This window comes from Camelus ferus, chromosome 33 (genome assembly GCF_009834535.1).
Source record: "Camelus ferus isolate YT-003-E chromosome 33, BCGSAC_Cfer_1.0, whole genome shotgun sequence".
Taxonomy (NCBI): domain Eukaryota; kingdom Metazoa; phylum Chordata; class Mammalia; order Artiodactyla; family Camelidae; genus Camelus; species Camelus ferus.
The window spans coordinates 11,620,806-11,646,920 of record NC_045728.1 but is presented as its reverse complement, the minus strand read 5'-3'; the positions used below and the strand labels follow the sequence as shown (position 1 = coordinate 11,646,920).

Genomic DNA, 26,115 nt, shown 5'->3' with positions numbered 1-26,115 from the left:
CTTTGGCTTTTAGTATATTCACAGAGTTGTGCAGACCATCACTACTGTGTAATTCCAGAACATTTTCATCATCCCTGAAAGAAACCCCCCATATCCACCAGCAGTCATTCCCCAGCCCCAGCCCCTGGCAGCCATCAATATGCTTTCTGTCTTTCTAAATGTGTCTGTTTTGTGCGTTTGCTATAAATGGAATCATAAAACATGTGGCCTTTTGTGACTGGCTTCCTTCATTTCACATAATGCTTTCAAGATTTCTCTCTGCTAGAACATTGCCTCAGTACTTCATTCCTTTTCTCTTTTACAGATGAATTTTGTGTGTGTAGTGAAATACACCTAACATAAAATTTGCTATTTTAATTATTTTTAAGTATACAATTCAATGGTGTTAAATACATTCACATTGCGCAGCCATTGCCACTGTTCATCCCCATAACTTTTCGTTTTGTAAAACTGAAATTCTATCCATTCAGCAGTAACTGTCCATCCTCCCCCTCCCTCAGCTTCTGGTAACCACCCTCATACTTTTTATCTTTATGACTTAACTACTGTAAGTGGAATCCTACAGTGCTTGTTTGACTTAGCATAACATCAAGTTCATCCATGCTGTAGCGATTGGAGAACTGCCTTCCTTTTTAAGGCTGAATAATATACTATTGTATGTATATATCATATTTATTCTTACTCATTGATCCGTCACTTAGGTTGCTTCCACAGTTTCACTGTTGTGAGTAATTCTGCTATGAACATGGGTGTACAGATACCACTTCAAGATTTTGCTTTCGATTTTGGGGGGTTTATACCCAGAAGTGGAATTGCTGGATCCTATAGTAATTTTATTTTCAATTTTTTAAGGAACTGCAGTACTGTTTTCTACAACAGCTATACCGTTTCACAGTTCCACCAGTGGTGCACAAGAGTTCTGATTTCTCCACATCCTCACCAACACTTGTTATTTTCTGGGTTTTGGTTTTTTTTTATAATAGCCATCCTAATGGATATAGGGTGTATCTCGTAGTTTTGATTTACATTTCTGATGATTCAGGGTGTTGAGCATCTTTTCATGTGCTTGCTGTCCCTTTATATATCTTCTTTGGAGAAATGTCTGTTCAAGTCCTTTGTCTGTTTTTTAATCAGGCTGTTTGTTTTGTTGTTGTTGAATTTTAGAAGTTTTACATATTCTGGATATTAATCCCCTTATCAGATAGGATTTGCAAATACTTTCTCTCATTCTGTGGGCTGCCTCCTTTTTATTGTGTAGATGGTGTCTTTTTTGTTTTTTGTTTTTGATTGGTGAGGGAGATATTTGGGGGGTAGAGGGATGCAAGAAAATATGGTTCACAGGACCTGCTCTGTCCAGCTGTGGTGGTCATTAAGTGAACTTGTGACTAAATTTGTTCATGGCCTTTCCCAGGAGTCACTCTGAACCAATTACTGATAGTTAAGTGTAAGACTCTGCTCCTGGAGGAAATCAGCATCCTGAGTTCAGTGTTCTCAGCCTCAAATTGAGTAGCCCAGCTCTTTCTGCCAACGGGACAAAGATCCCTTTGATTTACCCGTCTTTTACTGCCCTGTGGAATGGTGGTTAGAAACCATGAGCTCTGGAGGCAGAGACTGGGTTCAAACACCGTTTCCACTCTTTTGCTATCAGTTTTATATTGGGTGCAAGCTAATTTACTTCTCCAAGTCTCAGTCTGCTTGTGTGGGAATATTAATGCAACCTTCAGTATTTGTTGTGAGGATTAATTAAAATAATGAACTTGGTGTTATGGCAGCTATTTATTTTTATATAGCTGTTTACATTTATTTATTTAACCTAATATACCTAATATGGCAAATTAAGACCATTATCCTGGCTGAAGGGATTTGAGATAGAATTCAGAGAAATCATAAAATACCAACATTTTTTAGTGTCTTTTGATGCACAAAATTTTTTAATCATCATGAAGTCCAGTTTGTCTTTGTTTTTTCTTTTGTTTCCTGTGCCTTTGACATCATACCTAGAAAACCATTGCCAAGTCCAGTGTCAGTGAAGCTTCTGTCCTGTGCTTTCTTTTAAGAGTTTTATAGTTTTAGGTCTTACATTTAGGTCTTTAATCTATTTTGAGTTAATTCTTATATATGGTGTTAGATAATGATCCAGCTTCCTTCTTTTGCATGTGATATGCAGTTTTTCCAGAACCTTTGTTGGCAAGACTGTTCTTTCCCCATTGGATGGTCTTATCACTCCTGTCAAAAATCATTTGATCAAATATGCAAGGGCTTATTACAGGACTCTGCTCGGTCCCATTGGTCTATATGTCTGTCTTTATACCAGTACCACACACACTGTTAAGATTATTGTAGCTTTGTAGTAAGTTTTAAAATCAGGAGTTGTGTGGCCCTTTCTCAAGATTTTTTAGCCAGTTCAGGATCCCTTGCAATTTTATACAAATTTAAGGATGTGCTTTTCTATTTCTGCCATAAAGGTCATTTTTTCTTAATGTGGGTACTGGGGCTTGAACCCATGACCTCCTGCATGTTGAGCATGTGCCCTACCACTGAGCCACATCCACCCACCCCCAAAAAGGTCATTTTTGATTTTGGTAGGGAATGCATTGAATCTGTAGATCACCTTGGGTAGTATTGACAGTTTTAAGTCTTCCAATCCATGAACATGAAATGTATTTCCACTTAGTTAAGTCTGCTTTAATTTCTTTCAGCCGTGTTTTATAGTTTTTATGGTACAAGTCTTTCACCTCCTTGATTAAGTTATTCTTAAGTATTTTATTCTTTCTGATGCTATTATAAATGGAATTGTTTTTGTGATTTCCTTTTCAGATTGTTCATGGTTCGTGTATAGAAATGTAGCTAATTGTTGTGTATTACTTTGTATCCTCCTGCTTTGCTGAATTCATTTATTCCAGTGGCTTTTTTGTGGTATCTTTATGGTTTTCTACCTGTAAGATCACATCATCTGCAAAGAGAGATGATCTTACTGCTTCCTTTCCAGTTTGGGTGCCTTCTACTTCTTTTTTTTCACTCAAGTGTTCTGGCTAGAACTTCCAGGACTATGTTGACTAGAAGTGGTGAAAGCAGGCATCCTTGCTTTGTTTATGGTCTTAGAGAAAAACTTTGTCTTTCATCATTGTGTTTTATTCACTGTGGGTTTTTCATATATGGCTTTTATTAGTATTTCATTCCTTTTACTGCCAAATAATATTCTGCTGTATGGATATACCACTTGTTTACCTATTCGTCAGCTGATGGATTTTTGGTTTTTTTCCACCTTCAGATGTGATGGTATGCTATGAATATTTATGTACAAGTTTTTGTGCGGGTATGGTTTCATTTCTCTTGGGAATATATCTGGGCATGGAATTGCTGGGTCATACATACGGTGACTCTGTGTTTAACTTTTTGAGGAGCTGCCAGATTGTTTTTCCAATGTGGCATCATCATTTTACATTTCCACCAGCAGTGTATGGTTCCAGTATCCACCTCCTTGTCAACACTTGTTATTGTCTGTCTTTTTGACCATAGACATCTCAGTGAGTATGAAATGGTATCTCATTGTGGTTTTGTTATACCTCCTTCTTAAAGTTAAAATAGCTTCTCAGTAGTATTGGATTTCAAGTTAAATTTAGTAGAGTAAAAACTTGTTAATACAGTTGTTTCAAGCACACATTAAAGACTTTAATTAACCTAAGGTAGAAACCTTCCATTGACTCTGGTTTTTCCATATCTATCTGCCTCTCTGACAGCTTCCTTTCAGATTGGTCCTGGGAAGGGAAGTGAATGAGTACTTAGAGGAATTTAATTTTATAGTGCTTTTGTTTTTGTTCTAAGAAGGAAGGGAGGGTATATTTGAAAATATTAACATTTATTTATTATAAGTGTCAGGTACAGATGTAGCTGTTTTAGCAGCCTGTGTGCCTTTTCTTTATTTTAAACTTTTCAGAATTTTTTTAATTAAAAAAAGAGCAAAGGACACAAGAGGCATTTTATCCTCCACAATCTGCAAACAGCCAATAACATGAAAAGGTACAGTCTCATAATTGAATGGAAAGATATAATTTTTAAAATGCATATTAAGGCACTATTAACTATGCTCACCTTCATTAACAAAGAGTCAGAATTTGGAGGTAGTGCAGCTAGAGATGGAGGAGATAGAGCTCTCTCTGACAGTCATGGTAGGTAGACAAGTTACTAACACAGCTGTTTGGAGAGTAGTTAAGCAATAGCTATCAAATTTTTCCAGTCGCATGTTCTTCCATCCAACAATTCCACTATCACCCAAAGGTTGTCTCAACCAAGTCATCAAAATGTATAAGGATGTTCTTTCTAATATGTGGTAGCAAAAAGCTAGAAACAACCAAAATACTCCTCAATAGGGGAATTTAGAAAGAAGTCCAAAGAAAATTCATGGACGAGGCAAGTTACAACAGTGTGTGTCTAGTGTGTTCATGATTTCTTTTAGATACTTTTATATTATATAAAATGGTAGCCCCAGAGGAGTAAGACCTGGGGAATTAGAATGGGTAACTCGTACTTTCTTTCTTCTTAATTAATTTATTTATTTTTGGTGTGGGGAAATAATTGGGTTTATTGATTTGTTTATTCTTAGAGGAGGTACTGGGGATTGAACCCAGGACCCTGTGTATGCTAAGCATGCGCTCTACCACTTGAGCTATACCCTCCCCCCATTACTTTCTTTCTGTACTAGTTCACTTTATTTTCCATGAGGAAGTATTACTTTTATACATTTTTTAAAAAATGAGTTAATTCAAATATGTTCAGTTTTTAAAAGAACAGGTGGCAAATAAGGTGGTTTTTTTTTCAGTTAGGATTCTCTTGGGTTCCCAGCCTCTGCCCCCCTCACTCCGCCCCTCGCTAGGTGTGTTCTGTTCCCCTGCTGTCACATTACACCCCCGGATTCCACCCGCTCTTCTTCCTTCAGTCCCACATCTCAGGTCAAAAAAAAATCCAGTAACTCTTGACGTCCTTCCTTTCCATCATCATTTGCATCCAATTGGTCGCTGCTGTTGATTCTACCCACAAAGTATGAGTCTTATCCCTTCCTTCTCTCTCTTTCCTCAGGCATAATAGCCTTTGTTATCCTCTCACCTGTAATATTAAAAAGCCTCATATCTGGTCCCTTGTAATGAATCCTCAGTGTCATCAAAAGTACCTTAAGAGCTTCCTTTTGTTGCCTACTAATTGTGGAATAAAATCTCCAACCCTTAAATATTTGTTATTAATAAATATTTTCTGAACACCTGTAATGTGCCTAGTGCCATGTCAAACACTTAGGGTGTAATTGCTGAGCAGAAGCTGACTCAGCCTTGCTCTCCTGAGGTTTCCAGTCTCTGCATCCTCAGACGACAAGGCAGAAAAAGAAAATGTTTGCCATTGTCTTATATGGCTTCAGCTCTTATATTTCGACCTGTGTTCTATACTTTTATAGGTTGAGTCTAATTGGAACAACAGCTATGATCATAAGAATGTTGCTTATCTGGAGACTTAACTTTCTGCTTGCCACTAAAACCACATTGTATCCCTTAGAAATTCTCTTAAGTGAAGTGGAAATGAGGCATCTAGTAATACTTTCCCCTCTTCTAGAAAATTAAGACACAGAAGAATTTTAAAATAAGGAAAAGCAAACTAGCACAATCACAAATTCAAAGGTGGCCAGGGCCCCTCTCCTAGGAGTAATTAACATTTAAACATGTATATCCTTCCAGACATAGCATATGGCCCCAAATTACACGGGGGTTACATCTCTATAAATATGCTCCATAACACAAACTGTATGTCTGTTGGAACTGCATATGTGATCCTAACACAGTTATGCCTGTGAAAATGTGTCTTGTCCACAGTAGACACCATTCTTGTTTTGGTAACTATTAATAATACCAAAAACAATAATAAGTGAAATAGTACTGTCTACTTTATAAAAATATAAAGAACATTAGCTATTTGCTAGTGTCAAAAAGAAGGGTAGCAGTTTTTACTGTGTCACATTGCTTTAATGAACAAAACCAATCATTTTATTTATTTATTTTTTAGAAGCCAATCATTTTAAAAAGCCTTTCACCATCTATGCCAGCAGACATATACAAATGTTGTTTTTTATAAAAGTAAGAAATGCTTATTAACGGAATGAGACTGAGTGAGTAAAGCAAAGCAGCCGTGGGAGCGTGCCTTCACGCTCACTGTAACGGCACAGAGAATTCGGTGTTCGGGGTTCATAACATTCTTTGTAAGCTGTCGTGCGGTACCGGTGTGAATATGGGCTCACTGAACCCAGGTACGCTATTACCCACAACCAAAAATGGGAGTATAGTTGGAGTTATAAAGCCCAAGTTTCAAATCCAGATACACTAGCCACGTGACCATGTGACCTTCCATGTGGTATTTAAATTCTCTGAGGTTAGGTTTGCTTACCTTGAGATGAAGCTAGTAATTCCTGCTTTGTGTGGTCATTATGACCATGAAGTAAAATAACACTTAGAGCATTTCCGTGTACGTGGAGACCATAGAAAATAGTCCAGAGTTTGCGGGCATGCTTTCTTCACCTAATCTGTCACAGACGTTTTCCATGTTGATGGATCTGTATCCGCATCATTGTCATGGCTATCTAGTGCTAACTTCTAGGCCATCTACTGTAATTCACGCTCAAGCACCTCTGGCAGAGTTACTCCCTAGCAGAGGCATTTCTGTAATTGTATGCGGTTTCCTAATGGCTGGGCTCCTCACTGCCCTGGTGCCTTTGGTCCTACAGGTGTGAACGGTCTGAGGATGCTGGGGATTCTCCATGATGCAGTTGTGTTCCTGATTGAGCAACTGTCTGGTGCCAAGCACTGTAGGAATTACAAATTCCGTTTCCATAAACCAGAGGAAGCCAATGAACCCCCCCTGAACCCTCATGGCTCAGCCAGGGCTGAAGTCCACCTGAGGCAAGTTCTCTTCTTTTCCATGAGCAGTTTGGGGTCTTGATTTTATTATCTAATGATATAATTATTTTTCTACTTAACCTTTGAGATTTCCAGTGTTAATGCTGTCCTTCACTGGTTCTATTAAAGCATTTCTCTAAATATATGTTAATCTTTTGGCTCCAGGAAGTCAGCATTTGACATGTTTAACTTCCTGGCTTCTAAACATCGGCAGCCTCCTGAATACAACCCCAACGATGAGGAGGAAGAGGAGGTACAGCTGAAGTCAGCTCGGTAGGTCTGGAGCGGAGAGGGGTCGTAAGAAATACTCTTTGCTTCCCTCTCTTCCAGTTTTGCTTGGATCAGAATTTCCCAGCCGATGTTTAAGAAGACAGAAATATAGTTTGTGTTGAAGTAGCAGTGGCTGGCTGGCAAAGGGAGAGGAGTATGTTACAGAGGAGAAATTGAAATAACTATATGATGTGCATTTTATTTTCTTTAGCCATAGTATACTCTGTCAGCTTTGGGCACTCCTCCACGGTCTTCATATAGAATATATTATATTCTAGGCCTGATTTTATAAGGCACTTGGCATTGAACACAGAGAATAGCATCATACGCTCTAGAAACCTTCAATCCAAGACTCACAACTGATGATTTCCTGAAGAGAATTCATTAATAACATGCCTTCTCTCTTTAGGAGGGCAACTAGTATGGATCTGCCAATGCCCATGCGCTTCCGGCACTTAAAAAAGACTTCTAAGGAGGCAGTTGGTGTCTACAGGTATGGCTAAACTTGTAGAAAGAATTATAGAAAACTAATGAAGTTTTCCAAAATCAAAGTGGACCAAATGCTGGAGTGACCTCCCTCATTCAGTAAGTGAGGTTTTTTTCAGTATTATTCATTGAACCTGATATCCTGGGATCCCGCAACTCCTTCTGTTGAACAAGGAATTTAACACAGTAAGCATTAAAATATTGCTACTTCTAGTGGCTTATGGAACAGAGAAATCTTTAATCCTTGGCCATTTGTTAGAACAATTCATATACTCAAATCAGGTGGGTCCAGATTTGTTTTTCCAAGTGTCTGGAATTCCCCCTGGGGATAGACCAGGAGATTTTATTCATTCATTCATGTATTCACACAGTTGACCTTATTTGCAAAATCTGCAGCTGATGTCTTTTCCATCTTTACATCCTAGGTCTCCCATCCACGGCCGGGGTCTTTTTTGTAAGAGAAACATTGATGCAGGTGAGATGGTGATCGAGTACGCTGGCAACGTCATCCGCTCCATCCAGACTGACAAGCGAGAGAAGTATTATGACAGCAAGGTGAGGCCCACGCGCTGGAGGCAGGGGCCGTCAGTGCGAACATGATCCCTAGGTTCCGGAAGAGATAAGTGTGTTTTATTGATTCAAAGACACTTTTTTTAAAAAAAAAAAATTATAACATCTCTGAAATTTGCAGAGGGCACAATAAAAGCTCAGAATCCACCCTAAGGATTAGCACACAAAGACACTCTGAGGGTTTGTCTGAGTGGATCCCAGGATCAAAAGTACATAGTGCCACAAGTTTCAGGTTTCACTTGCCTGTGAAGACGTAAAGAAACCACTGGTCTAGTGCCAGTAATCTAGGAATTTGTCATGGGAGAAATCTGAAAATTTTACCAGAAGAAACTTTGTTCATCAGCGGCTAAGGTCACATCAGACAAAGGTGGGGAAGTGTTCTCAAGCCTGAGCTCTAGTAACTACCAGGCTCTCCTCCTTTCTCCTTCCTGTGCAGGGCATCGGTTGCTACATGTTCCGAATCGATGACTCAGAGGTAGTGGACTGCCACCATGCATGGAAATGCTGCACGCTTCATCAATCACTCGTGTGAGCCCAACTGCTACTCTCGGGTCATCAACATCGACGGGCAGAAGCACATTGTCATCTTCGCCATGCGCAAGATCTACCGCGGGGAGGAACTCACTTACGACTATAAGTTCCCCATTGAGGATGCCAGCAACAAGCTACCCTGCAACTGTGGTGCCAAGAAATGCCGGAAGTTCCTAAACTGAAGCTGCTCTTCTCCGCAGTGTTGGAGTACCAGGACCCAGGGCCTCCAAAGCAGTGCCGAAGGCCTTTGCCAGCAGCCAGGAGTTCCAGGATTGAGTGGGCACAGTTGAGGGGCCTCTGTGATGGCTGGGCTCCCTTGGGTCCCATATTCACATTAGACATGTGATCATAGTCCTGGAGAGAGATGAGGTCTTGAAAGAGAAGATCCGCGATGGGCTTTCTCCTGGGGCCCCTCTGATTGTGTGCTGTTAAAAAGTGGGAAGTGGGGTCCCGAGCAGACTTGCCTGGAAGGAGCCTATAGAGGGTTAGTCATGTTGGGAGATCTGGCCTGAGAACCTCCTCAGAGAGAAGTTGCCTTCCTCGTCTTGGCCCTTTCCCGAGCACTGTAAGCAAGGGGTCAGGCAAGCCCCCGGTGTGGGGCTGGTGGATACCTGACAGTTTGCCAGCCGGGCCCAGCCTGGAGCCGTGTGTTGAACAAACAGAGACGGTCTAGTGGTTTTCCCTACTATCCTCCCACTTGAGAATTCCCTTCTGGCTGGGAGACAGGATTCTTAGCACCTTTGGTGTCAAAGGCTGTCTTGGGGTTGTGCCAATTAATAACCAAACGTTGAGCCTGTGGGCCGTAAGTGGGAGCGTTATCCCCATGAGCCTTATCTTGTCAGTTACTCCCTAGACGTAGGAGCGGCTTCCCTCATTCCTTCACTCCACGTTCTCGTTTCCCCGTTCTTCACCCCGCTGCTATCCCGTTCTCTCTGGGTGGTAGGGGAGAGTGACTCCCTGCTCGAGGACACTCCCTGTCGGGCATGGGATGTGCCCACAAAACGTTCCCTGAGCCCATAAGCACTCCCAGTGGGGAAGTGGACAGGAGCCATTGGCCATAACCAGACAGAATTTGGAGTTGTTTTCATGAAGCTCCACTGAGAGTTTTAAAGAAATAATATGTAGCATGATTTTTTTAGAAGAGGAAGATTATTTAAATAGGATTTGAATCATGCAACAACCAGAGTATCACAACCAGGATGACCCCTGGGCCCCATTCCTAGGATGTGGTAACTTTATTTTCCCCTTGTTGAGACATAGGAAGACTTAATTTTTAAATGGTCGGTGTCCAGTTGAAGGCAGAACACTAATCAGATTTCAAGGCCCAAAACTTGGGGACTGGACCACCTTGTATTGAGGGAACTCTGCCACCTGTGCAAAATCTCTGGATAAAGCAAATTAAATGACACTACTGCCCTGATTACTCCTTAGGATGTGGTCAAAACAGCATCAAATGTTTCTTCTCTTCCTTTCCCCAAGACAGTGTCCTGAACCTGTTAAATTAAGTCATTGGATTTTACTCTGTTCTGTTTACAGTTTACTATTTAAGGTTTTATAAATGTAAATATATTTTGTATATTTTTCTATGAGAAGCACTTCATAGGGAGAAGCACTTATGACAAGGCTATTTTTTAAACCGCGGTATTATCCTAATTTAAAAGAAGATCGGTTTTTAATAATTTTTTATTTTCATAGGATGAAGTTAGAGAAAATATTCAGCTGTACACACAAAGTCTGGTTTTTCCTGCCCAACTTCCCCCTGGAGGGTGTACTTTCTGTTGTTTAATGTGTAGCTTGTTTGTGCCCTGTTGACATTAATGTTTCCTGGGTTTGCTCTTTGACAATAAATGGAAAAGGAAGGTCCCCGCTCCATCGGGCCACTCCCCTCCTTCCCACGTTGAATCTCCTCGGAAGGCTGCGGTAGGATCTCCAGCAGTTTCTCCTCTCCTTCCCGCACTGTTTGTCTCCTTTCTGGCAGGAGCGCAGTGCTGAGAGGGGGAACCCACACTTCCCTTGTCTCTCCTCCTTCAGAGTTAGCAACCAAGCTGAATGGCACCCTGACATTTTCCATCACCATCTGCCTCCTAGGTCATCTCGTTCCCTCTCCCTCTGCCCACCAGGTCTTCATACCTGCCAAGACCCCTGGACCCACCCCCGGGCCCTTTCTAGGGGCAGCCCGTTGAAACTGAAGCACAGTCTGACCACTCACGATAAAGCAGATTCTCCTCCGCCTCTGTCAGCCACAAGGTTTCAGAGCCGCATAGTCCAGTGGAGGGCGGGGCGCCTTTTCTCGCCAGGGGAAGCCTGTTCCTACGAAGGAAATCTAGCGAAGCAATACGACTCCGCCCAGCGCTCGGCCCCAGGACTCACGGCTCTGCTGTGCCTTCCACCCTGGGCTCCCTGTTCTTCCGTGGCTCTGCTGGAACACTGTCACTGTTTTCACTGTCACGCAGGGAGCCCAGCACTGTGGCCAGGGTGGCAGAGACTCCCTGTCATCACGGAGAAGTGCCAGCAGGGGACTGGGGAAAAGCACTCTACCCAGACCTCACCTCCCTTCCTCCTTTTGCCCGTGAACAAGATGCAGTGGCCCCAGGGGTTCCACTAGTGTCTGATTTCCTTTATTATTGCACTGTGTGAGGTTTTTTTGTAAATCCTTCTACTCCTATTTTTTTTTAAAGAAAAAAACCTTAAGCTGCATTTGTTACTGAAATGATTAATGCACTGATGGGTCATGACTTCACCTTGAGAAAGACCCAAAGGCCAGTCCGTGGTGGGGGAAACTCAGCTAAATAGACCTAGTTACTGCCCTGCTAGGCCATGCTGTACTGTGAGCCCCCTCCTCATCTCTACCAGTCCCAGACCCCGAGGCCGGGGAGGAAGCCACACCTTTCCTTCTCCCGCCCCTGCAGGTGGATTGCCCTGCCTTTCCACTCCCTGTCAACCACAGAAATGAGTAACTCCTCTTAGAGCTCAGCCTTGAGTCCATTGCCAAAATTCAGCGTACCTGCCAGCAACTTGGGGAATAAGCTAAGGTTTCCCTACAAGAGGGGAAGAAGGCAAAAAACGGCATAGCTATCTCCAAAACACCTCCGAGTTTGTTTTGAAAGTGACCAAGGGAATCTCCGCACAAAAGTGCAGCCTGAGGAACTGTGGTGGGTCATTCCCAAGAATCCCCCAAGGGGCATCCCAAATCCCTAAGGAGTCACAGCTGCACACCTGGTCAGTTCTCAGTGAGAAAGCCAGCTCACTTACAGCTTTGCTGCTAGCACCTGTTGTGGCTGCATTTCCTGGTGGCCAGTGACAACTGCATAACCAGAATAGCTGCATGGCGCTGACCCTTTGGCCGGAACTTGGTCCCTCAGCTCCCTCGGTTACCGTCACCTCCAGCCTAGCCCCTCCTGTTTTTAGACCAATAACAAGAATCAAGGGGGAAGCCCTGGCAGCTATAGGTAAGTTTCCAACCAGACTCCTTTGCCGGGATCCACTCCATCACCCCGCTTGTCTCTGTCGAACCCCCGGCCAATGCGGTGAGCACCATGCAGCTCCCTTGATTTAAAAAAAAAAAAGAAAAAGAAAAAGAAAAAAAAAAGAAAAATACAACAACAAAAACACAAAAAAACAAAAAAACTTAATGAATGTATCTTTCTAAAGGACTGACGTTCAATCAAATATCTGAAAATACTAAAGGTCAAAACCTTGTCAGATGTTTAAGTTTGATTTGGGATTTTTTAAAACTAGAAATCAAGTTGTGGGGTATTTTTTGTTTTGTTTCTTTTTTTTTTTAAAGGAAAAGCGGGTCATTGCAAAGGGCTGGGTGTAATTTTATGTTTCATTTCCTTCATTTTAAAGCAATACAAGGTTATTGAGCAGATGGTTTTGTGCCGAATCATGAATACCAGTCAAGTCTCACACTCTGAAAACTTGCAACTTTTTTTGTTTTGGTTTTCAAATAAATATAAATATGATATATATAGGAACTAATATAGTAATGCACCATGTAACAAGCCTAGTTCAGTCCATGGCTTTTAATTCTCTTAACACTATAGATAAGGATTGTGTTACAGTTGCTAGTAGTGGCAGAAAAAAGTCTGGCGCTCCTCTGACCCCCTGGAATGGGGGAAGACCCAAACCCTAAAGGGATGGCAGAACAGTCCATTCCTAGGATCAGAGAGAAATACAGAAATGGTGTCACCTGGATTTTTTCTGCCCGTGAATGTTGCCAGTCAGTACCTGTACTCCTTGTTTCTCTACTTTTGGTTATGAATGTTGGGGTTACCACCTGCATTTAGGGGAAAATTGTGTTCTGTGCTTTCCTGGTATCTTGTTCCGAGGTACTCTAGTTCTGTCTTTCAACCAAGAAAATAGACTTGTGGTGTTTCTTTTATTGAACTTTTAACGGTCTCTTTAGTAAATACAGGTAGTTGAATAATTGTTTCAAAAGCTCAACAGATGACAAGCTTCTTTTCTAGAAATAAGACATTTCTTGACAACTTTATCATGTATAACAAATCTTTGGTTTTTTTTTTTCCTTGTGTTCTTCCAAGCTTCTGGTTAGAGAAAAAGAGAAAAAAAAAAAAAAGGAAAAAAATGTGTCTAAAGTCCATCAGTGTTAACTCCCTGTGACAGGGATGAAGGAAAATACTTTAATAGTTCAAAAAATAATAATGCTGAAAGCTCTCTACGAAAGACTGAATGTAAAAGTAAAAAGTGTACATAGTTGTAAAAAAAAAAGGAGTTTTTAAACATGTTTATTTTCTATGCACTTTTTTTTATTTAAGTGATAGTTTAATTAATAAACATGTCAAGTTTATTGCTGCACATGGTTGAACTTTCTTTTTGGCTTTGGCTGGGGTGGAGGAATGGGAGGGGCATGGCCTGTGACCTGATTACAAAGTCCCTTCCCCAGTCCTTTCTTTTAAGGTAGAATCATGAAATCATCCCTCACCGCCTTCAGGCCCCCCTCTACACTGTCTCTCTCAACTGTTTTTTTTTCCCTTACTCATCAGTGATGTATGTTCAGGGCCTAATTAACTCTGGATATGAGGAAGGGGTCAAGAGGACAAAGGAGTAGTTCCTTTACTTCCCATTCATTCCCCCTCCTTCATCCCTGGCGGTCAAGCACTGGCTTCTAACAGTTTACTTCCAGTCTAGGAATATAATAGGACAAAAGCATTGTGGGGGAACCTGGGCAGCACCCTCTCTTTGCTCCACTCCACCTTAAGGCTGAAATTGGGCTTATTTACTGTTTCTCTGTAGCACAGGGGTCAGGGTGGGGAGACAGTTGAGAAATATTTTTAAATATTCTCCCAAGCCAGGGTCACTATCCCCAGGCTAAAGGGTGTTGAGTTTACACTCCAGCCAAGAAATGGAAGACACTCCGCCTCTTGGGGGATGGTCCTCAAACAGACCTCCTCCCTCTGGGTCAGCTGGCTGGAAGCTCAGCCCTCACCCCTTCTTCCTTTCATCCTGAGTCACCTTTCCGAATTTTGGAGTTGAGCACCATGGGGACTCCAAATGACCAGGCAGTGTTGCAGGCCATCTTCAACCCTGACACCCCATTTGGAGACATTGTTGGGTTGGACCTGGGAGAGGAAGAGGAGAAGGAAGAAATACATGAAGGTGAGTATTTTGAACTTGGAGGAGAGCTCTCCACACTGGCTGGTCTGCTGCCTCGTCGGGATGGCAGAGGAAAGTAATCTTACCAGGCAGGACCCTTGTGCCAGGACCCTAGGATGATGATGGAGATCGGAATCAGAGAGGTTGGCTGATCTTCAGTGCACTGACAGGGGCTTGGAAAGAGTCACTGTGCCAAGAGGAGAAAACCGGGTTTGCCCTTCACCCCCACACCTTGAACTTACCTTACCGCTCAGTTCACCCCATGATCCAAGCTTAACTGTATTTGCAGGGATAGGGGGGATGTGAAACTTTCACATCTTTGTTATAACAGAGTATATTACCCTACACAGCGTGGAAGACAGAAACAGGGCTGGAGGTGGCTCAGTTAAATGGTTCCAACCTAAGCAAGCATTCAGTGTCACACACCCTTTTGAGCCAAGCACTGAGCTCATTCTTCCAGAGTGAGTCTGCTCACTGGCTTCTCCACCGGTCCCTAAGGGGGCTGCTCTCCCCATCAGTTATTGATGCCCTTTGTTTCTAAAGGAGTGAAGCTAAGCCTGACTGAAACTTTAGCCTGAAAAGCTGAGGGAACATTGGAGATTCACTGCACCTGACTCTCACTGTGACCTGCACCCCAGCCCAGTCAGCCCTGGCTTGGCTCTGTCCCAGGTTTCCAAAGCCTGAGGTGGCTTTTGCTTCCTGCTCCCAACTGCACGCCTGTCCTCTCACGGCTCCCTCCCTGACACAGATGGAGTTTTCCCTGGAGCACAGCTGGTGCAGTCCAAGGCCCTGGAGCTGCAGGGCGTGATGGCAGCAGAGGCTGGCAACCTCAGCACAGCCCTGGAGAGGTTTGGCCAAGCCATCAACCTGCTGCCTGAGAGGGCGTCAGCCTACAACAACCGAGCCCAGGCCCGGCGACTCCAGGGAGACGTGGCAGGTGAGAGGAGGGATAGTCCCTGAGCTTCTGCAGAAGGGGCCCTGGAGGGCACAGACAAGAGACTGCATGGTGTGGGGTGTGGGCACAGGGCATGGGAAGTCACTCAACCCCTCTGGACCCTATGTTCCTACCTATAAGAGACATATGATGGCCCTGCTAATCTCTTGGGGCTGTTGGGAAAGTCAAAGAGACTGCATTCCGTTTATTTATTTAACATTTTACTAGCGCTGACTTACTACTGCAGCAGTAGGCTGGGTGCCGAGGACCATGCTATTTATAGCAACGACTATGTGCCAGGCACTAAGCACTTCACATGTGAGTTGTAGTCACTCATTTAATCACTCACAACAGCCCTAAAAGGTATGTGCAATTGTTATCTCCATAGTACAGATGAAGAAACCTATGCATGGAGGTTAAGAAGCTTGCTACTCATGCAGATGAGAAGTGGCAGAGCTAGGATGTGGACCAGGTGGCAGGGCTTCAGAGTGTGTGCTCTTAATTCCCATGTGACATTACTTCTCAGAAATCTCACAGCCTAGAGGGTAGGACAGACACATAAATATAATGGCAGCGTAACAAGCTGAGAGGGTTCAGTATGGGATTCGCTCCTGAGGGGTGAGTTTTGAAGGATAAGTAGGCATGAGCTGGGTGGAGGGCAGGGAGTGGGAGAAGGCACAGCCTGTGGAGGTCCCAAAGGCATGGACAGAGACAGAGAAGTTCAGATCTCCAGTCTGGCTAGAAAAGGGAGTTGTGCAGGATGAAGCCTCTCCGGAGCCTGGAGAGGTAAACAGGGGCCAGACAGCAAAGAACTGGAAACATCAGGCCAATGTTGAATTTTGTCCTGAAAACAGAGGGAATCACTAAAGGGTTTCAATTGTGCAGTGACTGGATGAAACCTGCTGTATTCAGGTTACTGTAGCTGGAAGGGGGAACAATGGGACAGAGAGCGCCATGCTGTGGACCAGAGAGCAGGGTGATGCGAAGATGTAAACCACAGAAGCCTAGTAGGGAACTCCTAGACAACCAGGAGTCATGGTGGAGGTGCTCCTGGGGCCAAGAATGCCAGACAGGGGAATTTGGACTTCATTCTGGGAACAGCAGGGAACTCTGAGGGCCCCCTTGCCAGGCTTGTCTGCCACCTGGCTCTAGCAGAGCAGGGCCATAAAGGCCACTGGGGAAAACCAGCAGATCAAAACCCCAGAGAGGATCAAAGGGGATTCTGCCTGAGGGAGGCCTTCAATTCCCCCGACCAACTCCTTTGAGGGAAACCAAGGAATGCTGTGATTAGAGAGCTTCTCAACTTTCCAGGTGGTATGAGGAGCAGAGGCGCTGCTGGGTTCTGGGGACCCAAACACAGACCGGACAGGGCAGATGAGCCTGGCTGTAGGATACTGCTGGTACTGCTAACCAGAGAACATGAGTGAACTAAAGTAGAGGCCAGAAGAAAGGCAGTTCGGTGGACCCTACAGCAGATACCCGCTGGCTGACTGAGGTTGAATATAGAGCTCTGATGCCTAAGCCAAGTATCTCTGAGGATGATAAAAATAAAAATGTTGCAGGCCAGCTCTGGCTCCAAGACCTCCTTCAAAGACAATTAGACACAAAATGAAGAAGACCATGGAAATAAAGAATGAGGAAGGGAAGTAGTGGAGAACACAGGTGAGAGAAGCAGTTTTAGGGCATAGAATGAAAAAGAGGAGAGAAAAGCCTTCAGGAAGAAGAGAAATGGACTTTATTGGGTATGTAAGAAATAGTTGTCAGTTAATTCTAATGTTTTTGGACTCTGGGATTCAGAGTCAGTCATCTGGCACATGGTAGATGGTCTATGTGTGGAACAAATCGCCTGCTACGTGCCCGGCAACAGGCCTGATTCATAACATAGTGACCATTCAAAATCCTCTCAGCAACCTTCATGTTTAGGGGGGGCGGGTACTAGATGGTGGAAAATGACAAGGACAGGAGAGACCTGGACTTTAGTCCCAGCTCGGCCACTAACTGGCTGTGCAGCCCAGGCCCAGTCTGGCCGACTCTTAAGTCTTCATCTGTGTAACGGGAGTATCAATACCGACCTCCAGGGCCAAGTGCAGGCGGGATGTAAGGGGCCGAGCCCCAGACCCTGGGTTCTGGGCCGGGTCACGTGCTGGCCGCGCCCCTGACCCCGCCCGCCCGTCCGTCCGTCCCGCAGGCGCCCTGGAGGACCTGGAGCGCGCGCTGGCGCTGAGCGGGGGCCGAGGCCGAGCCGCCCGCCAGGGCTTCGTGCAGCGCGGGCTGGTGGCGCGGCTGCAGGGCCGGGACGACGACGCCCGCAGGGACTTCGAGCGGGCAGCGCGGCTGGGCAGCCCGTTTGCGCGGCGCCAGCTGGTGCTGCTCAACCCGTACGCGGCGCTGTGCAACCGCATGCTGGCCGACATGATGGGGCAGCTGCACGGGCCCCGCGACGGGCGCTGAGCCGTCCGCGGGGGAGGGGGGGGCCGCCCGCAACTAATAAAGCCGCCGGCTCTCCCCGCCCCCGGCCTGTGTCTGCGTCCGCCCGCCGTTCCCGAAGGGTGTCCCCTTCGCAAGAGAGGTCTGCGCACGTCGGGGACGCCCGGGGGTGGTCCCGGAGTCCTGGGGGAGGGGCGCGTCGGGCCGAGGTCGGGCATCGATTGGCCCTGCCTGGCGCAGCCCCGGCCCCTGCGGCGGACTGCGGTGCTCATCAGACCTGAGCAGTCGCTCGGCCTGCGCTCGGGGAGGGAGCCAGGTGAGCCGCCTGGGAAGGCGGGGCGCGGTGGTGTGGGGATGCTTAGCCACCCCAGTTTCCCGGATCCCTTCCTCTTCTGCCCAAATCCGGAGGAAGGGAAAAGGGGTGTAGGTGGAAGGGGGAATCGGGCTGGAGAGAGACAGGGTCGGGAGAACGACCGTTCCTTTGGGGGAGAGGCACGTGTACCCGAGTGTGTGTGTGTGGTGGGTGTGTGTGTGTGTGGTGGGGGTGTGTGTGTGTGGTGTGTGTGTGTGTGTGTGTGTGTGTGTGTGCGTGCGCTGCACGGTTGCACGTTGTGTCTATGTACCTGCAGGCTTGTGCTTGTTTGTCCCATGGAGTCAGCTTTCTGTTCTGCGCCCAGAGAGTGTGCAGGTCCGTCCTGCCTGGGTTTGGACATTGGGCCTGGCCATTTGCGTCCTTGCCTTCACCACTGTGGGTCAATCTCCATTTGTGTTTCCGTGTATGGCTTATTGTTTCTGAAACGTAAATTCCCGGAGGAATTATTAAACGTGTCTGCTCTCACCTGGCTGCTAACATCGAGGCCCGCCCCCTTCTCTCGGCAGCCTGGGGCCGAGGCCAGGGCCACTATGGCGCTACCTCCTGACCCAGCTACCCTCCCGCACACACTGCTGCTCCTGCCAGCCCTTCTGAGTTCAGGTACACTCCTGTTCATCCCTTGGCCATGCATTTCTGGGGTCAAATCCCCCTCTCTCCCCTCCTTGCTTGCACCTTCGGTTTGGGTACCCACTCTAGGCCCCAGGCACCAGAGCTGGGTTCCCCTCATCCACCTACTCAGGGTCCAGCCAGTCCCTGCTGAGAGAACCCAGGTACTCTGTCTCTTGGCTTGCTGTCCCACTGTAACGACCTTATCCTGGTCACAGAACAGTACCAAGCTTCCACAGCCCTCCCCAGAACCTGCTGTGTTCCAGGTTGGGGGGAGTTGGCGCCCCAGATTGATGGTCAGACCTGGGCTGAGCAGACACTTCGAGAGAATGAACGCCACGCCTTCACCTGCCGGGTGGCAGGGGGGCCTGGCACCCCCCAGTTGGCCTGGTACCTGGATGGACAGCTGCAGGAGGCCAGCACCTCAAGACTGCTGAGCGTGGGCGGGGAGGCCTTCTCTGGAGGCACCAGCACTTTCACTGTCACTGCCCAGCGGGCCCAGCATGAGCTCAACTGCTCCCTGCAGGATCCGGGCAGCGGCCGGTCAGCCAACGCCTCTGTCATCCTCAATGTGCAATGTGAGTGACCCCGAGGGGGACTGGGGGAAAGGTTCTCTGTGCAGGGACCCCCAGCAGCCACCACACAGGTGGTCTGATAGGACATTTAACAAGCACCGAAGCACTTTGTAAATATTAACTCACTTTATCCTCACAGTAATCCTGGGAGGTAATTACTATTTTCCCATTTTACAAATGAGAAAACTGAGGCACAGAGAGGTTAAGCAATCTGCCTGAGGCCATATAGCTGGTAAGTAGCAGGGCCAGGATTCAAATCTGGACATTTTGTTTCTTAATCTTCGTTTATACAAAACAGTTGCCTCTCTGGTAGACCCAGCTATGCTGTTCCCTGGTGCCCCCTCAGGAAAGGTCCAGGCCCCTGGCTCCCTTCTGGATTTGGGAAGAAAGGGCAAGGTCGAGGGGGAAGGGGCTGTGGTGGGAACATACTGGTCTCTGCTTTGCACCAGTTAAGCCGGAGATTGCCCAGGTTGGGGCCAAGTACCAGGAAGCTCAGGGCCCAGGCCTCCTGGTCGTCCTTTTTGCCCTGGTGCGTGCCAACCCACCTGCCAATGTGACCTGGATCGACCAGGATGGGCCGGTGACTGTCAACACCTCTGACTTCCTGGTGCTGGATGCCCAGAACTACCCCTGGCTCACCAACCACACCGTGCAGCTGCAGCTCCGCAGCCTGCCACACAACCTCTCGGTGGTGGCCACCAATGACGTGGGTGTTACCAGTGCCTCACTCCCGGCGCCAGGTGAGCACTCTCAGCCATGGGCCCAGGAAAGCCTCAGGGGGTGTGGGAAGTGGGAAGACTTGTTGCCCTTCGGGTGAGTCTGGTGAATAAGCTGTCCCCAGACACCTTGAGCAAGGAGGATAGGGTAGTGACTTGTGGCATCTCAGAGTTGGGGCCCTGCCCACTTGGAACCTAACCAGAGGACGACCTGCAGGGCTCCTGGCCTCCCGGGTCGAAGTGCCACTGCTGGGCATCGTTGTGGCTGGAGGGCTTGCCCTGGGCACCCTGGTGGGGTTCAGCACCTTGGTGGCCTGCCTGGTCTGCAGGAAAGAGAAGAAGACCAAAGGTAGGGCCAAAGCAGGGTTGGGGCAGAGGGCGGCCGGGGGAGCGGAGACGAGGTCAGGGAGTGAGTGTCAAGGGCATGGGCAGCCAGTGGAGCTGGGCTGCCAAGTGGTGGGACAGGTCTTCCCGAGCTTGGTCGTGGGCAAGACCACTTGCACCCCAGGTAGCAGGGCCGGGCACTGGGCACCCAGTCTGGGCATCTGAGAGTCCCCTTGCCTGAGGGCCCTGGGCCTGTGAGGGCAGAGGGCAGAGGGCAGAGCCCCGAGTGGGTGGGCTCACTGAGACGGTGGCATGGTTTCTTTCTCTTCAGGTCCCTCCCGGCGCCCATCCCTGATCTCTAGGTAACTCTTCCTGGGGCTGAGTGGACGGGCACGGAGACGCAGCAGGGGCGGGTGGGATCCTGGAACAGGCCCCAAGCAGGAATCTGCGCCTGCTGGTGCCAGGGCGCAGCCAAGCCTTTGTCCGCCTTGTAGTGACTCCAACAACCTGAAGCTCAACAATGTGCGCCTGCCCCGGGAGAACATGTCCCTCCCGTCCAACCTGCAGCTCAACGACCTGACTCCGGATGCCAGAGGTACACCCAGGACCCTGTTTGCCCCTGCTTTATCTTCAGAGGTGTTCCTGAGAAAAAGAGAGACCCTGGGCCTTAGGAGGGGCTAGACCCCATTGGGCATGTGCCTCGTCCTGGGCACCACCTGCTTTGTCACCCCACAGGGAAACCAGCGGACCGGCAGACAGCTCAGAACAACAGCCGGCCGGAGCTTCTGGACCCGGAGCCTGGTGGTCTCCTCACCAGCCGAGGTATGAGAAAGGGGCTTGCTGCCCTCCTCCTCTGCTCCTTGGCCCTTTCACTTGTGCCAGAGGCTTCTGAGTCCCCAAGGGCAGAGAGTGGTCTCCCAACCTCCAAGGAATGGCAGTTACTGAGATTCCTGGCATCTCTGGCCCCACAGGTTTCATCCGTCTCCCAATGCTGGGCTACATTTATCGGGTGTCAAGTGTGAGCAGTGATGAGATCTGGCTCTGAGCTGAGGCCGAGACAGAGGATGCCTTCTTGGCATCTGGACCCCCTCCCGGTCCTCCTCAAAGGCATCCTTTGCCTGGCCACGTTGCCAGCGTGGAGAGGCCACGCCACTGCCACTGCCACTGCCACTTTTGCTTGCCCTCTGGGACACAGGTATCTTTGGCAAGGCTGCCAGCTGGACCTAAGCCCTTGTTCCAACATCAGTTGGAGGCCTATGCCCAGGCCGATGGAGCACTTTGGTGTGCCTGGAGGTTATCCCGCATCTAAGGGTGGGGTGGCCCTGTTGGCTTGGGCCGGCTCCGTGCCCCACAGTGGTACGCTTCAGCACCTGATACAGCAGGCATGGGGCAGGCCTGGTTGGGAAGGCCCTGCACGTCCTGGATCTCCTTCCCGTGCTATATGCAGCTTTGTTCCCTCAGGAAAAAGTAGGACCCTGCTAGCTAGAGAGAACCAAACTGCCCTTTGCACAGGAACCAACCCCTGGCCCAGGGGCACTGGCCAAGCACAAACCAGTCCCTTTTGCTGCATACCTCTCTACTCCCCTGTCCCCGCCTCCTCTTGGGCATCATAAGTTATACATTGGACCTTCTCCACTTCTTCACTGGGCACTAGACGTCCCCACTGGCCTGGCTCCTGGTGGTGCCAGTGCCTGGTGTTAGCATAAGGCAGGAGAACAGTGGGAGGTGAGAAGCCTGCTGCATCAAAACTGCATGTAGCTCTGCATCGTTTCCTTACAGTGTTAGCACTTTAAGCACATCTCCTGGGGAGGGGGTGAGCTAGGGCCCCAGGGCCGTCCATGGCTTCCCCAAGTCTGGCCTTTTAATGATTCACTGTGAGTGCCCTGAGTCCTCAGGGTTGATGGTTTCCCACTTAAAATGTCTCCCCTACCGTGGGACCCCAGCAGGACGCCGTTCCTCCTGTCCCACCCTGTGTTAAGTGGACAGTCAGAGTGGCACATAATTTGACATTGCCAGAAACCTTAGGAAGACATGGGAAAAGGAGGGAGACCACATATCCCAAAACAACCTAAGGACACTTTTGAAAAGCAACATGGAAAAGATCGCAAACGAATAGAGTGCTAAGTATATTTTTCCCTCCTTGATAATCTTGTTTTGTAATTTTTCTCATGTTACTGCTAGGACAGTGCTGAGCACACAATAGATTCAATAAACTTGACTGAGTGAATGTTACATGTCTGAATCATTCCTTCAAATGTGTTTCTTTTAAATTGAACTATAGTTGATTTACAATGTTGCATTAGTTCAAGTATACAGCGAAGTGATTCAGGTGTATATATATACTTTTTCAGATTCTTTTCCATTATAGGTTATTACAAGATACGGAATATAGTTCGCTGTGCTATACAGTAGGTCCTTGTTTATTTGTTTTACATATAGTAGTGTGTATATGTTAATCCCAAACTCCTAACTTATCCCTCCCCCCACTTTTCCCCTTTGGTAACCTTAAGTTTGTTTTCTATGTGAGTCTGTTTTTGTTCTGTAAGTAAGTTCATTTATCATTTTTTAAGATTCCACACATAAGTGATACCATTTATCTTTGTCTGACTTACTTCACTTAGCATGATAATCCCTAGGTCCATCCATGTTGCTGCAGATGGCATTATTTCATTCTTTTTTATGGCTGAGTAATATTCCATTGTATATATACACCACATCTTCTTTATCCATTCATCTGTTGCTGAACACTTAGGTTGCTTCCAAGTCTTGGCTGTTGTAAATAGTCCTGCTGTGTACATTGGGGTATGTGTATCTTTTCGAATTAGAGTTTTGTCTTTTCTGGATATATGCCCAGGAGTGGGATTGCTGGATCATATGCTAACTATTTTTAGTTTTTTGTGGAACCTGCATACTGTTCTGCATTGTGGCTGAATCAGTTTACATTCCCACCAACAGTGTTGGAGGGTTCCTTTTTCTCCACACCCTCTCCAGCATTTTTTTGTAGACTTTTGATGATGGCCATTCTGACCAGTGTAAGGTGATACCTCATTATAGTTTTGATTTGAATTTCTCTAATAATTAGTGATGTTGAGCATCTTTTCATGTGCCGGTTTGCCATCTGTACTTCTTCTTTGGAGAAATGTCTATTTTGTTCTTCTCCTGCCCATTTTTTGATTGAGTTGTTTGTTTTTTTGATAACAAGCTGTATGAGCTGTTTGTATATTTTGGAAATTAAGCCTTTTTCAGTTGCACTGTTTGCAAATATTTTCTTCAGGCCGTAGGTTGTCTTTTTGTTTTGTTTGTTGTTTCCTTTGCTGTGTGAAAGCTTGTAAGTTTGATTAGATCCCATTTGTTTATTCAAGTACTTTTAAAAATTATTTATTTGCAGGGGATGGTTAATAGAGGTACTGAGGATTGAACCCAGGACCTTGTGCAAGCTAAGCATGTGCTCTACCACTGAGCTATACCCCTAGCCCCTATTCAAGTGTGTTTTTTAAATGAAATCTTTAAATCACACAGCAGAGAAAACATAGCAAACACATGTGTACCCACCATGCAACTCTGTTGAATCTTAACACTTTACCTGATTTGCTTCAGATCTTTTATGTTTAAAAATATATATTATTTCTTTAGAGGGGAGGGTATAGCTCAGTGGTAGATTGCATGCTCAGCATGCATGAGGGTCCAAGGTTCAATCCTCAGTACCTCCATTTTAAAAAAAATCAGAAGAAAAATATTAAAAAATAATAAATAAATATTATTTAATTACACTGTTCCCGGTGACAGAGCTGACATTTTCTATTTCAGGCATGCTAGGGGATCATAGCTATGCCCAGTGCCTGATTAGCACTTGGTTGATACCACTTGGCAGCCTCTTCCTGTCACAGGATACAGCTAAGCCATGCTGAGCCCCTCTGCCCTGACCACGGGTATGGAAGACTCAGACTAGGCTGTGATTTTTCCAAAAAAATTTTCTGGGGGATCATGAAGGGAAAAAAGACTAGAAACAGGATGAGTTATTTGAGGGCAGGTTGGCTTCCAGCCATGCCATTTCCTCACCTTTCTTGTTCAGTGTTTTCCTCCATGGGAATGGCTAGGCCTGCCCCAGCCTCCCGAGAGAAACTGATTTTGCATGTAAGTTCCTTCGTGGCTCCAGGACTTTCAGGAGCCAGGGTGGCTCACTGTCATTTCTGTTCCCCTTGGGAGGTCCTGGAATGCCTTCCTTGATGTCTCTTAGGCAGGTCTACAAGCCCTGAGCAGCTGCACTCAAGGCTGGACTCTAGCAGAAGGGTTTGCTCTTCCTGGCAAATCTCCATCCTTGCAAGTGTTTGTTAAGGGGTAGACTTTCAAACTAGTGTCCCAATTTTGCATACACATCCCTTAGATCAGAGATTCCTTGTTCCTTTGTTAAGTTAAAGACCCCTTGGAGAATCTGATGAAAGTTAAAGACTCTTTTCCCAGAAAATGTAGATTAAGAAAGCCCATCAAATTACAACATGGATGAACCTTGAAAGCGTGAAATGAAAGAAGCCAAACCCAAAAGAACACGTATGACTCCACTTATAAGAAATGCCCAGCATAGGCAAATCTACAGAGACTGAGAGTAGGTTAGTGCTTGCCAGGGGCTGGGCAAGGGAAGAATGGGGCATGACTGCTAATAAACATAGGGTTTCTTTCTGGAGTGATGAAAATGTTCTGGAATAAGTCTGGTGCACAACTTTGTGAGTAGACCAAAAACCACTGAATTGTACACTTTATAAGGGTGAATTTTATGATATATGAATTATGATAATTTGATTTGTACATTTCACCATATACAAATTTCACCTGACAAATGAACCATAAGTAAATATTAATGTATTTTACTTTATATTAATCCAGTTAATTATATACATGCTGAAATGTTTAGGGGCAAAGTGCACTGATGTCTGCAACTTACTTGAAATGTATCAAAAAATAAGATAGACTGATGAGTAGATAGAGAGGTATGGATATGTGATAAAGCAAATTTAGCAAAATGTTAATTATAGGATTTAAGTGGTGAGTATTTAGGGTTCACTATACAGTTCTTCCAAAATTCTTTGATAATTTTCATATATTCATAATTCAAATTGTAATAAAACTCATGACAGAATTCCTTATAAAATAATCAGGGGATCCCTCATCTAGTTGCTTCTGTGATATTTCTGAAATCTTTTTGATCTTTCTAAAGATCATGGAATTTTCAAGCCTTACCAATGCCCCTGACATGACAGTTCCCTCTTTCCTGGGAAAGAGCACCAATTTTTAGTATATTTCAGTCATCTAATCTTTAATCTTTAATCTTTACCCTCTAATAATAATAGGCAGGTTTCTAGTGACCTTGAGCTGGAATGTGAGGAGTCCAGCATTTGGGTGGGCAGCGCTCAGGCTGTGTTTCCCACTGGGACTGTTTTACTGAATTTCTCCAGACACAATAGACTGTTAATAAAGACTTGTAAAAATTAACGTTCAACTTTGTACATTGCTGTAGGAGTGTACATGGTGCAGCCACTGTGGAAGATAGTCTGGCATTTCCTCAAAAAGTTAAACAGAATTATCCTATGATCCAGTAATTCCACTTCTAGGTTTATTCCGCAAATAATTGAAAGCAGCACTTCTCTGAAGGAGATTCAAGGCTCTGTTGAATGGACTAGGGGTGAATCCCAATGGCCTTAACTTGTTGAAAAAAGCCAGGGATGGCTTCACTGTTTAAAATGGCCCCCCGCTGAGGTGC

General features: G+C 46.1%; 3 protein-coding genes across 7 annotated transcripts in view; all 3 read left to right on the top strand.

The window, feature by feature from the left end:
* Positions 1 to 13,607, top strand: part of KMT2A (lysine methyltransferase 2A) — a 71,895-nt gene extending 58,288 nt beyond the window's left edge. Inside the window, 6 exon segments of the mRNA XM_032472489.1 lie at positions 6,761 to 6,935; positions 7,098 to 7,205; positions 7,612 to 7,695; positions 8,114 to 8,243; positions 8,695 to 8,742; positions 8,744 to 13,607. Coding sequence (XP_032328380.1) covers positions 6,761 to 6,935; positions 7,098 to 7,205; positions 7,612 to 7,695; positions 8,114 to 8,243; positions 8,695 to 8,742; positions 8,744 to 8,971 — 773 coding nt within the window. The 3' untranslated portion in view covers positions 8,972 to 13,607.
* Positions 13,608 to 14,161: 554 nt separating this feature from the next.
* On the top strand, positions 14,162 to 17,850 carry TTC36 (tetratricopeptide repeat domain 36). The gene is made up of 3 exons (XM_032472494.1): positions 14,162 to 14,408; positions 15,154 to 15,342; positions 17,528 to 17,850. Exons 1-3 carry the CDS (start codon positions 14,291 to 14,293, stop codon positions 17,788 to 17,790), a joined length of 570 nt encoding a protein of 189 aa, XP_032328385.1. The 5' UTR covers positions 14,162 to 14,290; the 3' UTR covers positions 17,791 to 17,850.
* A 100-nt stretch (positions 17,851 to 17,950) lies between these two features.
* On the top strand, positions 17,951 to 22,592 carry TMEM25 (transmembrane protein 25). Of its 5 annotated transcripts, none has more exons than XM_032472492.1 (9): positions 17,951 to 18,082; positions 18,646 to 18,739; positions 19,012 to 19,323; positions 19,770 to 20,060; positions 20,254 to 20,385; positions 20,692 to 20,722; positions 20,855 to 20,955; positions 21,096 to 21,182; positions 21,332 to 22,592. In XM_032472492.1, the coding sequence occupies exons 2-9, from the start codon at positions 18,670 to 18,672 to the stop codon at positions 21,403 to 21,405; spliced, it is 1,098 nt and encodes a 365-aa protein (XP_032328383.1). In that variant the 5' UTR covers positions 17,951 to 18,082; positions 18,646 to 18,669; the 3' UTR covers positions 21,406 to 22,592. The 5 variants fall into 5 exon arrangements, with proteins under 5 accessions (XP_032328383.1, XP_032328382.1, XP_032328384.1 ...); XM_032472491.1 differs by having other exon boundaries at positions 18,964 to 19,323; XM_014551148.2 differs by lacking the exon at positions 17,951 to 18,082 and having other exon boundaries at positions 18,099 to 18,739; positions 18,964 to 19,323.
* The last annotated feature ends 3,523 nt before the right edge of the window (positions 22,593 to 26,115 follow it).